General features: G+C 50.4%; 1 protein-coding gene across 2 annotated transcripts in view; it reads right to left on the bottom strand.

The window, feature by feature from the left end:
* Positions 1-14,959, bottom strand: part of SIPA1L3 (signal induced proliferation associated 1 like 3) — a 253,130-nt gene that overhangs the window by 79,715 nt on the left and 158,456 nt on the right. For both annotated transcript variants that reach the window (XM_069550352.1, XM_069550353.1), the window contains exons 5-8: positions 9,095-9,283; positions 8,114-8,288; positions 5,903-6,006; positions 2,721-2,878 (exon numbers count right to left, since the gene is read on the bottom strand). In XM_069550352.1, coding sequence (XP_069406453.1) covers positions 2,721-2,878; positions 5,903-6,006; positions 8,114-8,288; positions 9,095-9,283 — 626 coding nt within the window. The remainder of the gene's footprint in view (positions 1-2,720; positions 2,879-5,902; positions 6,007-8,113; positions 8,289-9,094; positions 9,284-14,959) is intronic.

The following is a 14,959-nucleotide window of genomic DNA, read 5'->3' as shown; positions in this document are numbered from 1 at the left end:
AAGGGGCCGCAGGCCTTCCACCTGGTGTGCTGGCTCCCAGCGGCAACACATCCAGCCTGATGGTCCACAACCTTCCTGCATTTTGGAATCCCCCTGCCTCCTCTCACGTATCTGGCCCAGAGAAGAAACTGGTCAGCTTAGTTCAGTCGCTCAGTCGTGTCTGACTCTGTGACCCCATGGACCGCAGCACGCCAAGCCTCCCTTCACCAACTCCCAGAGTTTACTCAAACTCATGTCCATTGAGTTGGTGATGCCATCCAGCCATCTCATCCTCTGTTGTCCCCTTCTCCTTCCACCTTCAATCCTTCCCAGCATCAGGGTCTTTTCAAATGAGTCAAATGAGAAGAAACTGGTAGGTTCTTGGCAATTCCATTGAGTCCACCCAGGGCACCTATGAACATACTGTTTGGCCCAGTAACTCCATGCTGAGGACCTTACCTATCCCAGCTGTGTGCCATGAGAGTCTAAACTAGGTTATGGAGAACTCCTGGGTGGTCCACTGGTTAAGACTCAGTGCTTTCCCTGCCGAGGGCCTGGGTTCAATCCTTAGCCAGGGAACAAAGATCTCACAGGCAGCATAGCATGGCCAAAAACAAACAACCGCCCCTCCCTCACAAAACTACGTGGAGGGAATGTGTTAATAACAGCGCTGCAAGGTGGAATGTAGTAACAGGTGACAGGAAACAACCCCAATACCTGTCGCCAAGGCATAAGGGGAGATTCTTAGGCATCTATGTAATGGAATAATACGCCGTCATGAAGGGAAAAACACTTTACAGACTGGTGTGCAAAGTTCTCAAATTCTGCTGAGTGAAAAAATACAGGATGCAGAACAAACATTGTGTGGGATATGATACCACCTGTATTAATTAAAAAGGTGAAAAGGAATACTTCCATACATTTGCCTGTATGGGCCTAGGTTATCAGGAAATCACTAACAGCAGCTGCCTCTGCGAGGGCAATGGGATAATGAGGACTTAAGAGATGAAGGGTGAATTTTGATCTTCAACTTAAAAAATTACCTTTTGTATCTAATTTCAAACTTTTTTTTCCCCTTTAAATGTAAACTAACATTACTTTGCCAACAAAGGTCCGTCTAGTCAAGGCTATGGTTTTCCAGTGGTCATGTATGGATGTATGGGTTGGACTATAAAGAAGGCTGAGCGCCGAAGAATTGATGCTTTTGAACTGTGGTGTTGGAGAAGATGCTTGAGAGTCCCTTGGACTGCAAGGAGATACAACCAGTCCATCCTAAAGGAGATTAGTTCTGGGTGTTCACTGGAAGGACTGATGTTGAAGCTGAAACTCCAATACTTTGACCACCTGATGCGAAGAGCTGACTCATCTGAAAAGACCCTGATGCTGGGAAAGATTGAGGGCAGGAGGAGAAGGGGATGACAGAGGATGAGATGGCTGGATGGCATCACCGACTCGATGGACATGGGTTTGGGTGGATTCCGGGAGTTGGTGATGGACAGGGAGGCCTGGCGTGCTGCGGTTCACAGGGTCGCAAAGAGTTGGATGCGACTGAACTGAACGCTCCCAAGCCCAGGCCCCAGTGTCTGCGATGCTGACCAGGGACCAATGTAGACCTTGGCCCGGGCCCAGGTTATTGATAGGATGGTTTTCAAGAACCACCGCACTCTCCTCACTCCACACCCAGAGCACTTTCCATTTGTCCTGTGGGGGCCGGCCATGTCTTCTGACGAGACTGGCGCTTGGGGAGGACGCTGAACGGGACTGAAGCTTGTAACACAGTATTATTCAATACATTTATTTATTTATTTGCCTGCACTGGGTCTTTGTTGTGGTATGAGTGACCTAGTTCCCTGACCAGGGATTGAACCCAGGCCCCCAGCACTGGGAACGTGGAACCTCAGCCACGACCACCGGGGAAGTCCCTTGTGTCACTTATTGATCTTCAAATTAAGAACCCTCAGCTCTGTCTCCCGAGGGGGCCGCCCCTGTCTACCTGCCTCCATCCTTGCATCTTCCAGTCTTCCTTTGGGCCACACTCTGGTGCCTCTCAGCCACACGCCCCATGCCCAGCACAGCTGCTAGTCTTGCTCTGGGATGGGCACGTGACCTCACGTGGATCAATGAGCCTCAGTTCTGGGGCTTCTTTTCCTGGGAAAAGTAGGCTCTCTTTCTGCTGGGTCTGCAGCTGGCAAGATGCTAAGCATGGAGCTGCCAGCAAATGAAATGATGTACAGGGAACTGGAACACCTCCAGGTGGGCCTGAATGTGTCATTTATGATAGCCAGCATGTAAGACCGCCTCTTCATTTATTTATTTATGTTCTTTTTTCGTGCACCATGAGGCATATGAAATCCTAGTTCCCTGACCAGGGATCAAACTTGTGTCCTCTGCACTGGAAGAGCACAGTCTTAACCACGGGACTGCCAGGGAAGCCCTGTGACTGCCTTTTTGAGATGGGTTTTCTGTCACTTGCAGCCAAAAGACTCCAGGCAAAAACAAATTCCTGATGGTTTCTTTGTCGAAACTGGGATGACATGGCCCTTTCTGGTTAAGAACCACTCTCTCAGGACGTGTGGGTATGAGTGAGTAGAGCTCCCCTACTGAAGCACGGACAAGAAACGTGGGCGGCTGCCTGCCTGGGCCAGCCGTGCCCTCTCTCCCCCCACCCCCATGCTCCCCGGCTGCTGGAAGCCAGCTTTCCTGACTTCCTGCGCATGCAGGGGGAGGGGCGGGGCGTGTACCTGTAGCAGACGTTATCAGTGCAGGGGTTGTGGGCCCGGACAATGATGAAGACATGCTGAAAGTGGGAGCGGATGTTCTTGGGGGTGAACGGCAGCGCCCCGGGCTCCTGGAAGATGATGGTCACGATGTCGTTGCCTATGTGCCTCTTCCTCAGCAGCTGGTGGTGGGGAGACAGTGGCGGGGGAGAGGAAAACGTCAGGGTAGGCTCCAGGTTCATGACCTGGCCCATCACCTCTCTGCTGGCTCCTGCCATGCTCCCCCTTTGCCCCAGCCACGCCAGCCTCCTGCTGTTCCTTGAATGAATCAGAAACCTTTCCTTTCCTGAGGCTCCCGCGGACCATCCTGAGGCCTGGAACTTCTCCCAGATCCCCACGCGGCTTGCTCCTGCCTGCCCTCCTTCAGGTCTGGGCTGAAATGTCACCCTCCCACAGGGCCTTGACTGTCTTACCCATTATGTCACCCCCTCTGCTTTTCTGCCCCTGTTACTCAAGTGACAGTGTGTTACTCGTCCACACTCATCTTAACAAGCGGCTGCCGCTCTTCCTTTTGTTTCTGTCTTTCCCCACTAACGTGGCAACTCCTGGAGAACAAGGATTTTGTCTGCTTTGTTCACTGCCAGGTGCTTTATCCTCAGGGCCTAGAGCAGGGCCTGGCACACAGCAGGTGCTCAAGAAACGTCAGCTGGAGGGCAGCACGGTCTGGCAGCTTTTGACTTGCTCAAGGTCACATTCATGGACTCTGGCAGAGGCAGCCTTGAGACCGCTAGCAGGGCCCATCTCTGGCTACCTGAGTTGAGAAGGCTGGGGTGATAGCCTCAGACCAGCCCACAAGAACCCCGTCATTTCCCTGCTGCCTGTCATGGCCTCTGAGAAAAACTGTCATCTTCAAAGGCGATGATGTACTCTTCGCATTTTACTTCCTTGCTAAAATTACATTGTTCTTTTTTTTTTGGCCACACCCAGTGGGCATGTGGAATTTAGTTTCCCAGCCAGGGATCGGACCTGCGCCCCTGCAGTGGAAGTGCAGAGTCTTAATCACTGGATGTCCAGGGAAGCCCCACATTGTTCTTAGGTATAGAAGTTTAGCCTTCATGTAACTGTTAGGAATTCCTGCCAATGAGGAGGGGGTTGCATGCAACTCTATGTGAGGTGGCCGGGAGTGTGAAATCTGGTCACACTTAAGTGGCACAATACACACTGCTGAACCGTTGGCTCTCTGTGTGTTTTACACAGGATTAAACTAAACTGCTTAAGTACCCATTTATTGTGACCAGCCCTGAACCAGGCGTCTTACACCTACATATGAAAGCTGTAACCTCATTTTATTTTTACAACAAGTCCTGTGAGGGATTAATTCATCTGACCTCCTTTTGTTGATGAGAAAAGTTAGGTTCACGGGGGTTAACGTCTTGCCCTCAGTCCAGAGTCATGGAGGGAGGAGCTGTGATTTGAACCCATTTCTGCTTGACTCCCACACCCCAAGCTTTCCCCACCACGCCTCCAGGAGTACGCTCAGCTGCTTCTCGTGTACCTCCTGTGCTGGGCCCTGCCACGAGCTCTGGTTTCACACACAAGCGCAGGGTCCTGTCCCCATGACCCTGAGATATGGGTGCTATTGTTCTGCCCACTTCAGAGCAGGGACCCGAGGCCCAGGGAGGTGAGATGACATAGTGAGGAAGTGGCAGACCAAGAACGCCAACTCATGCTCAATGAGAGCAATGCTCTTACAGCGGCTACTAGGTGAACTTTCTAAAAATCACTGACGTCTGACCATAAAAATGGTCAGCAGAATGCACAGTGCCACCTGTGGTGGTGTGGTGTGTGTGCTCAGCTGTGTCCGACTGTGTGACCCCATGGACTGTAGCCTGCCCAACTCCCCTGTCCATGGGCTTCTTCAGACAAGAATCCTGGAGTGGGCTGCTGCTTCTTACTCCAGACCATTTTCCTGACCCAGGAATCGAACCCAGGTCTCCTGCATTGGCAGGTATATTTTTTTACCACTGAGTCACCTGGGAAACCCTGTACCAATAGGAAAAAATACACACTTCCTAAGCCATCAAAAGCCTGTAGGGTTTCTGTTCATGAGAAACAGCTCCTGGACATGCATGGTGTGTCCAGGAGAGGAGGCCCTGGTGGCACGAAGCAGCTGTTGTGCCCACCTAGCACCTCCTCCTCCTCCAGGCAGCCGTGTCCATCCCCTTTGGGAAAGCACCTCCCACTGGCCCTCTCAGGGGTGGGCACATGCTTCAGGTTTGGCCAGTCTATTCTATCCCTGCCCTGGGCCTGGCAAGTGGGTGGTGCAATGAGATTCAGCCCGGAAACATTTCTGGGACACTTGCAAGGCAGAGCTCTCTTTCTCCTGAGGGAGCTAAGCTGGTGGGATGTAAGGTGAGGGCTGCCACTCCTTGGGAAGGTCCGTGAATATAACCACTAAGAATAAAAGCAGAGGTGAGAAATGGGAAGAACTCCTGACACTGTCTGAGCCCCTGGATCCAGCCACACCTAAAGCCAGCCCTCTCCCAGTACTTGACAACTGTTGTTCAGTTGCTCAGTCATGTCTGACTCTTTGCGACCCCATGGACTGCAGCATGCCCAGGCTTCCCTGTCCTTCACCATCTCCCGGAGCTTGCTCAAATTCATGTCCACTGAGTCAGTGATGCCATCCAACCATCTCACCCTCTGTCACCCCCTTCTCCTCCTGCCCTCAGTCTTTCCCAAATCAGGGTCTTTTCAATGAGTTAGCTCTTTGTATCAGGTGGCCAAAGTATTGGAATTATACTTGGGAATTATATAACTCGGTAAATCTCATTTTTCGCTTTTACTCATTCGATTTGTATTCTGTCACTTGCAGTCAAAATAATGTTGACTGATTCACTTGGGTCTTCCCCAGAGGACCCCTGATGATTCAAGAGACCCTTGAGAGAAGCTGGGGTAGCAGGGTGGCCAAGGAAGAGCCAGAACAAAAAAGTGACACTGAATGACACCTGATCTAGTCTCCAAGCCCCAGGTGATGAGACCGTGGTAGAGAGGGTCTCCAGGGCTGAAGGCCTCCACCTTGCTGCCTGAGGAGAGCCGGTGCCGGGCCAGCAGCCAGCCAAAGGTTGTAGGGAGGGAAGCTGCCTTGGGTTCAGCTGTGCATCAACCAGAAGTCACTTGGAGCCCCCACCCTGGGCCCCACTGACCTGCTGCCTGTTGTTGGGGGTGTACGGGAGCAGGGTGGAGACGTGGAACATGATCTCGTAGTCCTGGTACGTTGTGTAGAGGGAGTGGGTTCCCGTGGAGTCGGCTGAAACAGAAACACCAGTTAAGCACCACGTCTCCAAAACCTCTGGGCTCCTGCCATGTCCCACACGCCATCTGTGTTAGTTTTTAAGTTGATGTTTTCATTTAACTTCACCCTTTAAAGCTCAGTAAATTTAGAGATGTGCCTGGTGGTCCGGTAATTTAAGACTCTGTCCTTCCAATGCAAGGCATGTGGGTTTGATCCTTGGTTGGGGAACTAAGATCCCACATGTCACACAGCTACAATAACAACAACAGCAACAACAATAAAATTTCAGTAAATTTGGATAAAAAGGAAATCTTATATTAAGCACCCACCAGACTGGTAAACCTTTCAAAGTCTGACAGTGCCAAGGGCTGGTGAGGGTGTGGAGCAACCAGAACCCTATATGCGGCTGGTGAGGTGTGTAAATTGGTACAATCATTTCGGAAAACTTTAGTAATAGTTACTGAACCTGAAGACAGGCTTCACTGATGACCCAAGCGCTTTATCTCCTAGGATCACAGCCTAGAGAAGTCATACACGAGTACCCCAGGATACGGGTACAACTAGTCTCAATATGTCAGTCCCAGGGATAAACAATTCATACTGTGGAAAAATACACAGCCATGAAAATGAATGAGTCACGGCCACCACATGGGCAAATCCTATAAATGCCATGTGGAACGAAAGATGCCAGACACAAAGGAGCACAAACTGTATAATTCCATTCACTTAATATCCCCAAACAAGCAAAATGGATTCTATTACTTAGAGATGCATATACAGATTGCCAAACTATGAAGAAGAACTGATAATCCCGAGTATGAAGACACTTTCTTCTCTAACGGCAGGGTGTTATGACCGGGGAGAAACCCACCTGACTGTGGACTCCAAGGGGGAAACTGAGGCACACGGATGGAGTGACTCACCCCAGGGCTTACACACTGCAGTGAGTGGTGGGGCTTGAACTGGAACTCAGACTATCTGACTCCAGAGTGTTTTCTTTTTTTCAAAAATTTTTGGACATGCCATGTACTGTTCTTTTTTGTTGTTTTCTGGGCCACCTGGCATGTGGGATCTTAGTTCCCCAATCAGGGATTGAACCCGGGGCCCTTGCACTGGAAGTGTGGAGTCAGAGCCAGTGAACCATGAGGGAAGTTTCCAGAATGTTTTCTTAATACTATTCAATGATGCCTCTTATGAGTTTCAAAATTCTCATAGGAAAGAGACCCAAATCACTAATCTTTAGCAGTAAAGGTCCTACATGTAAGGCCCCTGCTGGCCTCCCTCAGTTCGTCCTTCCCATTTATTCCCTGAAGCCTTGGGACCTTTCTTTTTCTTGGAACACACTTCTTGTTCCTTCTTTGTCTATTTTATTCCAACTCACCCCTCTCAGGTCACACTGTTGTCCAGGCCTGTGCCCGGTACAAGGTCAGGTTCCCCACATTTTCTTCTATCACCTTGAGTCGCTCCTTCCTGTCCAGGCAGGACACCAGGAGCTGGTTTCCGCTCCATGTCTCAGGGAACCCCCAGGCCGCACTGCGACTCACTCCAGGGTGCCACACTCACCCCGGAGGCCTATGCCTTGGCCCCTTAGGACCCCAGCTTTACTTACTTGCAGGTGCGAGGGAAGCAGCAATAGAACAGACCAAGGAATGTCTGTTCCTGGGGGCTCACATCCCTGGGGATAAGCTGTGACAGGTGAAGTCACTGAAGCCATGGCTGGCCAGCACCAGGGCCAGGTGACCTCCAGCTGGCTGCGATCTGGCTGACTGGCCAGGAGCACTGTGTTCCCTGGGGTCCTCGGGCACTGTGGGCACCATGCAGGTGTCTGTGGCTGTGACCCCTTCAGGACCCACCCGGGCATGCACGTGCTCGGGATCTCATAGCATGTGTCTGGGAGTGCAGGTGCTGAGACACACAGCAGGACAATCTTCAGGCTTTAATAGAATATGCAACACTCTTATCCAGAGTGCCTGCACCACCCACACTGTCATCAGCCAAGTCCTCGAATGCCCGCTGCCCTGTGTCCTCCCCAGGGTATCACCGGGCCTTTGGACCGTAGGCCCATGGGATAAGTGGGCTGGTTAGGGCTCCCCCCGCCAGGCCACCCACTGCGGCCACTTACTCTTGACGTCCAGCTGGGCGGCGTACTTGGTGAAGCCCTTCAGGCAGACCTTCTCCCCGATGAGGGAGAGGAACTCTTCGAAGGCTGGGCCGGCCTCCTCGTTGTTGTACATCTCCTCCTCCGAGCTCTGGCCGGCCTTGCAGTAGAGGATGCCCACTTTGTGCTTCCGGCAGAGCTGCAGAGGCGAGAGTGGCGTCAGGGAGGCAGGCCAGGCAGAGACGGAGGAGGGCGTGGGACAGAGGGGGCTCTCCCTGGCTGCTGGGGTTACGTGGGGGTTCAGTGCTGCAGCCAGAGAAGAAAAGAGGTGTGGGGGCATGTCCAGGCCGTCCCTCTCCCTCTCCGAGTTTCCAGAGGGGCACTGCAAGGGGCGCCACCACCACGCCCAGGCTTTCTACACAAGGGTGGAGGGTGGCGCTCTCTCGAGGGAAAGACGGCCACCCTGGCCGGCTTCATACAGTAGGTGGGCTGGAACTGGCTAGGGTTCTGCAAAAGGCCATTCTGGAGGGCTCAGTGGGGTCGACGTTACTTCTTGGGGGGTGAGCCCTGGTAGCCATGTTTGCTTTACGTGTCCCTGATGCCCTGGTCACTGGACCACGGGCAGTCACGTGACCTAAGCGTGGGGCCGGGAGAGGCTCTTCTGGGACTGAGGGTCAGCTAGCCGGGGCCGGTACAAGGCTCTCATCCTAAGAGCACCTTTGGGAGCTGCGGGAGGCAGTATGCAGTGAGGGAGTGGAAACACTGACACACATGGGGACCCGGTGGCTGCCTCAGTCCTAGACTATCTCCCTTGGGAGCCCCAGCAGTCACATGCCGGCTCCTGGCAGCCCTAGAACTTGATAGAAGGTTCCTCCTCTAACTGGAACTAGCCTGAGTGGATTTCTGTTCTTTGGAGGAAAAGAAAAAGTGAGATGGAAGAGAGTTGGGCAGTGGGGCTGCAGGCTGCTGCCCCTGCACCCCCACCCATCCCGGGCCCCGGCTTACCCCTTGCTCGTCGAGCTTCAGCAGCTGCTCCGTCACCTTGGGAGTGTTGAGAGCCAGGCGCAGGCAGTGGATGTTGAGCTCAGGGATGACGTACTCCAGGGCGTCCCGAAGGGGCAGGCCCCGCCCAGTCCCGTGCTTCATGGCGGTGGGTGTGGCATCCTCCAGGATGGAGCCCCGCAAGGTGGTGAGCTGCTCCAGGGAGAAGGGGGGGAGACGAGGCTCTCAGGACACGGGAAGGAAGGAGAGAGGGCCCACGAGGCTGTTCTGTTCTCACAGCAACATGTGTGATGGTCAGAAGCTTGGACTCTGGGGCTGGAAAGCACTGGGTCTGAAAGAACTTGAACTTGCTGCCCCTTGGCTGTGAGATCTTGACCAAGTGACTTCCTATCGCTCCACCTCAGCTCCCAGGGAGTGTTGGGACAGTGGATGGAACAGCCTTTGTTTGTTCAATAAATATTGTCCCAGCGCCCTCTTTAGCGTGGTGAAAAAACAAAGACCCCTGTCTTCCTGGAGCTGATACGCAGGTGGGGAGGTGGATTGTGTCAGGTAATAAAAGGTACAGTGAATAAAATAGGGACTACAACGTCGGCACGCTAACAGACACTTTCACTGTCGTTATCACAGTAATACATGTACATGTATTACTTAATGTGCATTTCGTTGCTCACTCACGTCCAACTCTTTGAGACACCATGGACTGTAGACCACCAGGTTCCTCGGTCTGTGGAATTCTCCAGGCAAGAAAACTGGAGTTGGTAGTCATTCCCTTCTCCAGGGGATCTTCCTGACCCAGGGATCGAACCCGAGTCTCCTGCATCGCAGGCGGATTCTTTACCGTCTGAGCCACCAGGGAAGTCTATTACCACACACTCAGGTAAAACACCTGCCTGCCCCAGACACCAGTACCGTTGTGGGTCTTGAACTGTAGCACTGGTTTCCTGTCAAAATCACCACCAATGGCTCTGATTCAGCTGGTTGGTGGCGGGGCCCAGGCTTGTATGTATGTATGTAGTATACACACACTTACATATCTGTGTAGTTACATACCTATTCTCTTTTAATACTTCTCAGGAAATTCTGATGTGCAGTCAGATTTTAAAACCTTTACTTAGTGGAAAAGGAAATGGCAACCAACTCCAGTATTCTTGCCTGGGAAATCCCATGGACAGAGAGGAGCCTGGTGGGCTACAATCCATGGGATCACAAAAGACTCAGGTATGACTTAGCAACTAAACAATAATTTTTTAAAAAGCTGAAAACACAATACTACAGAAAGAAATATGTTAGTGTTGTTTTAGCAGGTTGCAGAGCTGAACTGATATTGGGCAGGTTGCCGAGCAGGTTGCAATTTATACTGCAGCTGAATTATATGAGAATCCTACATGGTCTTCACTATCTTTATCTTTCTAGTAGAAGCAACATGACACAGAGGTTAAGAGCGTGGACTCAGGACTCCAACTGCCCAGGCTCAGATTCTAGCACGAGGCATGCACTCAACCTCTCCGTGCCTCAGTTCCCTTTTCTATAAAAAAGAAGTGATAATAACAATATGTTAGGATTGCTTTGAGGTGTACATGAGTTAATATTTTTGAAGTCCTTAGAATAAGTGTTTGAGACACAGGAAGAGCTCCATGTTAGATACTATCATCATTATAATTTTTATTTTTTGAACTGTGCTGCAAAATGAATAAATAAAAGGTTGGCTACCAGCATTCACCCCTCACTTCACTGCTGCAGCGCCTTGCTTTGGTCGGGTTGTTCATTTTTCCACAAGTGATTTGGATCTGGCCCACTGCCTGCCATGTTTTACATTTCTAAATGGTTGAAAAATTAACATCATGTGATGTGAAAAGTATATGATATTCAAACTTAAGTGTCCATAAAGTCAAGTTTTATTAGAATACTAATAAAAAAACACTTGTTTTACCTGTGGCTGCCTGCACACTACATTAGCAGAGTTCAATAGTCTGAAGAAGACCATATGCCCCATAGAACCTAAGACAGTTACTATCTGGCACTTTACAAACTTAAGTTTTCTTAGAGCTGAAAGCATCGTGGCCAATACAGAGGTGTTCCAGAAATGATGAATACGGCAGTTTCTGGGTTGATGCTGTTGTTCAGCCACTCAGTCGTGTCTGTCTCTGTGACCCCACGGACTGCAGCACGCCCAGGCTCCCCTGTCTTTCACCATCTCCTGGAGTTTGCTCCAACTCATGTCCACTGAGTCCATGTTGCCATCTAACCATCTCATCCTCTGTCGCCCCTTTCTCCTGCCCTCAGCCTTTCCCAGCACCAGGGTCTTTTCCCTGGTGGGTAGGTGGCAGTTTCCTGCTATATCTTTGTTATGTGCATTATATTTACGTGTTATGAAACTAAGCATTTGAAGCTTTTTTCCAAAGATACATGTTTTATCTGGACTGTCATAACAAATATCCTGATGGAATGTAACAGTAAATTATGAAATACACACTGTCTAAATTGCTTAACAAAACAAAACCTTTAGTCAAGCCAATCATGGCCATCGCGTTCTCCTTCCCCAGAGGCTGCTTTCCAAGTTTCTCCTACAGGTGGCCACATGACTAGATCCAGGCCTTGAAATGAGAAGGAAATTCAGCTTGGGGAAGACATCTGTGGCAGATTATCTTTCCTGGTAAAGATTTTCTTCCCTGGTTTAAAAAGCCCCTTTCCACCTGCTCATTTTTTTCTAAGGACGCTGGTATGAGGATAAGATGTCTGAAGCTGCGACAGCCACCCTGGGATCATTAGGAATGAGACAACAACAAAATCACATAGAATTCAGTCCCTGCCACTTCCTACCTCCAGATTTCCTGTTAGATAATTAAAATAACCCGTATTTGTTTTAGCTATAGTCATCTTTTCTGTGACTTTGCAGACAAAGTAACTTCTAACAGATCTATCAATAACAAGTCACATTTACGAAAGCACAGTTCAACTGCACTGTACTCAGGCATGATAGTAGTTGTAACTACTAGTATATGTGTTGGTCTGTTGGGGGAGGGGAATGTTACTATCTCCCTTTTACTGATAAGAAAACTGAAGCTCTAAGACGCTAGGTGCCTTATCCAAGGTCACCACAGCTAAGAGGCTGAACCAGGATTCCACCCTAGGTGTGACGTCTCCAGAGCTCACGATTTTTCTCTTTGAGTAATTTTTTCCCTCTGAAATATAATGCACTCCAGAAGAGTACTCCACACATGTAAGCACAGCTTGAGGAATTAGCACAGAGTGAATATCTAGGTCATCACCACCCAGATGAAGAAACACATTACCAGTCTCCAAAAAACTCTTCTGTGTCCCTTTTCACCTCCCTAAAAGCAACCCTAGGCTTCCCTAGTGGCTCAGTGGGAAAGACTTCACCTGCCAGTGTGCCAGACGCGGGTTCGAGCCCTGGGTCAGGAAGATCCCCTGGAGAAGGAAACGGCAACCCACCCCAGCATTCTTGCCTAGAGAATCGCATGGACAGAGGAGTCTGGCAGGCTACAGTGCATGCATGGGGCTGCAGAGTCAGGGACCACGCAGTGACTAAACAAGAACAAGAGCGATCCTATCCTAATTCTTCGCACCATGATTTATTTCTGCCCACTTCTGAGCTTCATGTGTTTATATTCATTTCTATCTGGCCTCTTTCTCACAATGCCACAGCTATGAGAAGGGACCAGGTTGCTGCAAGAGGCTGCCGTCTCTACCACGATGGATTTAACCCATCCTACTGCTGATAAGCGTGGAAGCTTCTTCCAGTGTTTGACAACTGCGAAGAGTGTTGTTAGGAACAGTCACAGAAGCACCTCTCAGAGCACATGAACACATTTGCATCTGGGTTTATACCTAGGAGAGGAACTGCTGAGTCACCAGGCATGTTAATTTCCACTTTTATGGAACTGCCAAGCAGTTTTCCCAGTGGCTGTGCCCATTTACACATGGCAGCCCTGTCTGAGAGCCCCTGCTGCACGTCCTCACTGACTCTAGCTCAGGCTCCCACCCACAGAGCGCTGCTGGCCGCCGGGCTCGCCATGTCCTGGGCGCGGCACTGCAGCTCTGGTGCCATTGTGAGATGACTCCCTGGTCTACAGCAGGACAGGGAAAGAATCCTCCCCCGAGGGGACTGCTGTGGCCCCGGAAACACACGTGGGGCTGCAGTTTAAGAGACTGAGGCGGCTCAGCATTACTGGAAAAACACGCTCACCCTCAGTCAACAGACGCCGAGAGACAGCAAAAAGAACATGTCACAACATTGCCTCTAAACACACAGCCTGCCCTTGCCAAACAGGACCTGGGCAAGAGGCATGCGTGGAAAGGAGATGATCTCATGGTTGGGAGTTCCCAGTTATAAACAAACAACTCTCTTATCATAGGCAGGACAGTCTTGAAATAGATCATGAAAAAGCCATGATATGGATGCTTTGCTCTGTCAATCTGGGTGGCCCTGGGATTGTGAATTTCCACTCATGGACCCACAGGATCAGTGCCTTTGAATCCTACAGACACTGTCCCACAGCGCCCTCTGCTGGAGACAAGAGACAGTGTGGCCCAGAAGTCCTCGTTTTCGTCCGCACTGGAGACAGGTGGCCTACCGTCACATTTTTGGCTCTGAGACTTGACCAAAAGCCACCAGTTGAAAAGCTCCCAGATTGTACTTCTCTGCTAGGGATGATAAGTAGGGCACTGGCAGCTGCAACGTGCAGCCACCTCCGCCCTCCACCTGGTCCTGTCCTACCTGGACTGACAGCAGCCTTCTCCTGGTCTCCCTGGTCTCCACCTGACTCCAATCCATTCTTCCCATAGCCGCTTGAGTCAGATCATGTCTCTCCTCTGTGCAGAAGGCGCTGACAGCAGTCCATCTCTCTCCCAATAAAATCTACACTCATCACTCGGCCTGCAACACCCTTCATGACACCTGGCATCATCTCACTGGGCTGTTAAAGGGCCTCAGGGCCATGTCAGCAAGGAGGTTCCCACCCGTGCAGGCTGTTCTCTACCAGCCTCCAACTCAGAAGCACCCATGCCTTCCTCCGTGCTGGTCCACTCTCCTGGAGTTCTTTCCGGGAGGTCCCTTGGGAATCGGTCTGCCTTGGTTCAAATCTTGGCTCTCCCCCTCTTCCAGCTGTGTGACTCTGGCAAGCTGCTGAATTTCTCTGTGCCTTTTACTGATAAAATGGGGAATAACAGCGCCTGCCAAAAAGGGTTGTAAAGATTCAATACAAAGGGCTTCCCTGGTGGCTCAGAGGTAAAGAATTCGCCTGCTGATGCAGGAGACGGGGGTTCAGTCTCTGATCCCAGAGGCTCCCACATGCCTCAGACCAACTAAGCCCGTGTGCCACAACTACTGAGCCTGTGCTCTAGAGCCCAGGAACCGCAACAAGAGAAGCCATCACAATGAGGAGCCCGTGCACCACAACCAGAGAAAGCCTGAAAACCCCAGTGAAGACCCGGAACAGTCAAAAAAATAAATTCAATAAGAAAAATTTATACAGTGCTTATTACCATCTATCTACACAAAGTGAGCACTCAATACGTTAGCTGTTGTCACAGTACACAAATGTATTTACACAAAGCCATATGTGTTGTTAAAAATGTAAAGAAAATTTAACCTTATTAGGAAGCTACAGTTTGTTTTTTCCCCTCACTTAAAGTATGTTCTGGAGATAACATCACACCAACAGAGGTACCCCCTGAACACAAGTGAGGTCCCAAATGAGCTTCACTACTACCCTTGTTTTCTGCACTTAATACAAGATTCTTCCTTTTTTACTGTGTATACATTTAAATTCTCTTTAAATTCTTAATGAGCGACAGTTACTTTTTTCAATAAAGAACGAAAAAGAATCCAAACCTCTAACCCTAACA

Source organism: Ovis canadensis, chromosome 14, assembly GCF_042477335.2.
Source record: "Ovis canadensis isolate MfBH-ARS-UI-01 breed Bighorn chromosome 14, ARS-UI_OviCan_v2, whole genome shotgun sequence".
Classification (NCBI taxonomy): domain Eukaryota; kingdom Metazoa; phylum Chordata; class Mammalia; order Artiodactyla; family Bovidae; genus Ovis; species Ovis canadensis.
This window is presented reverse-complemented; position numbering and strand designations above follow the sequence as displayed.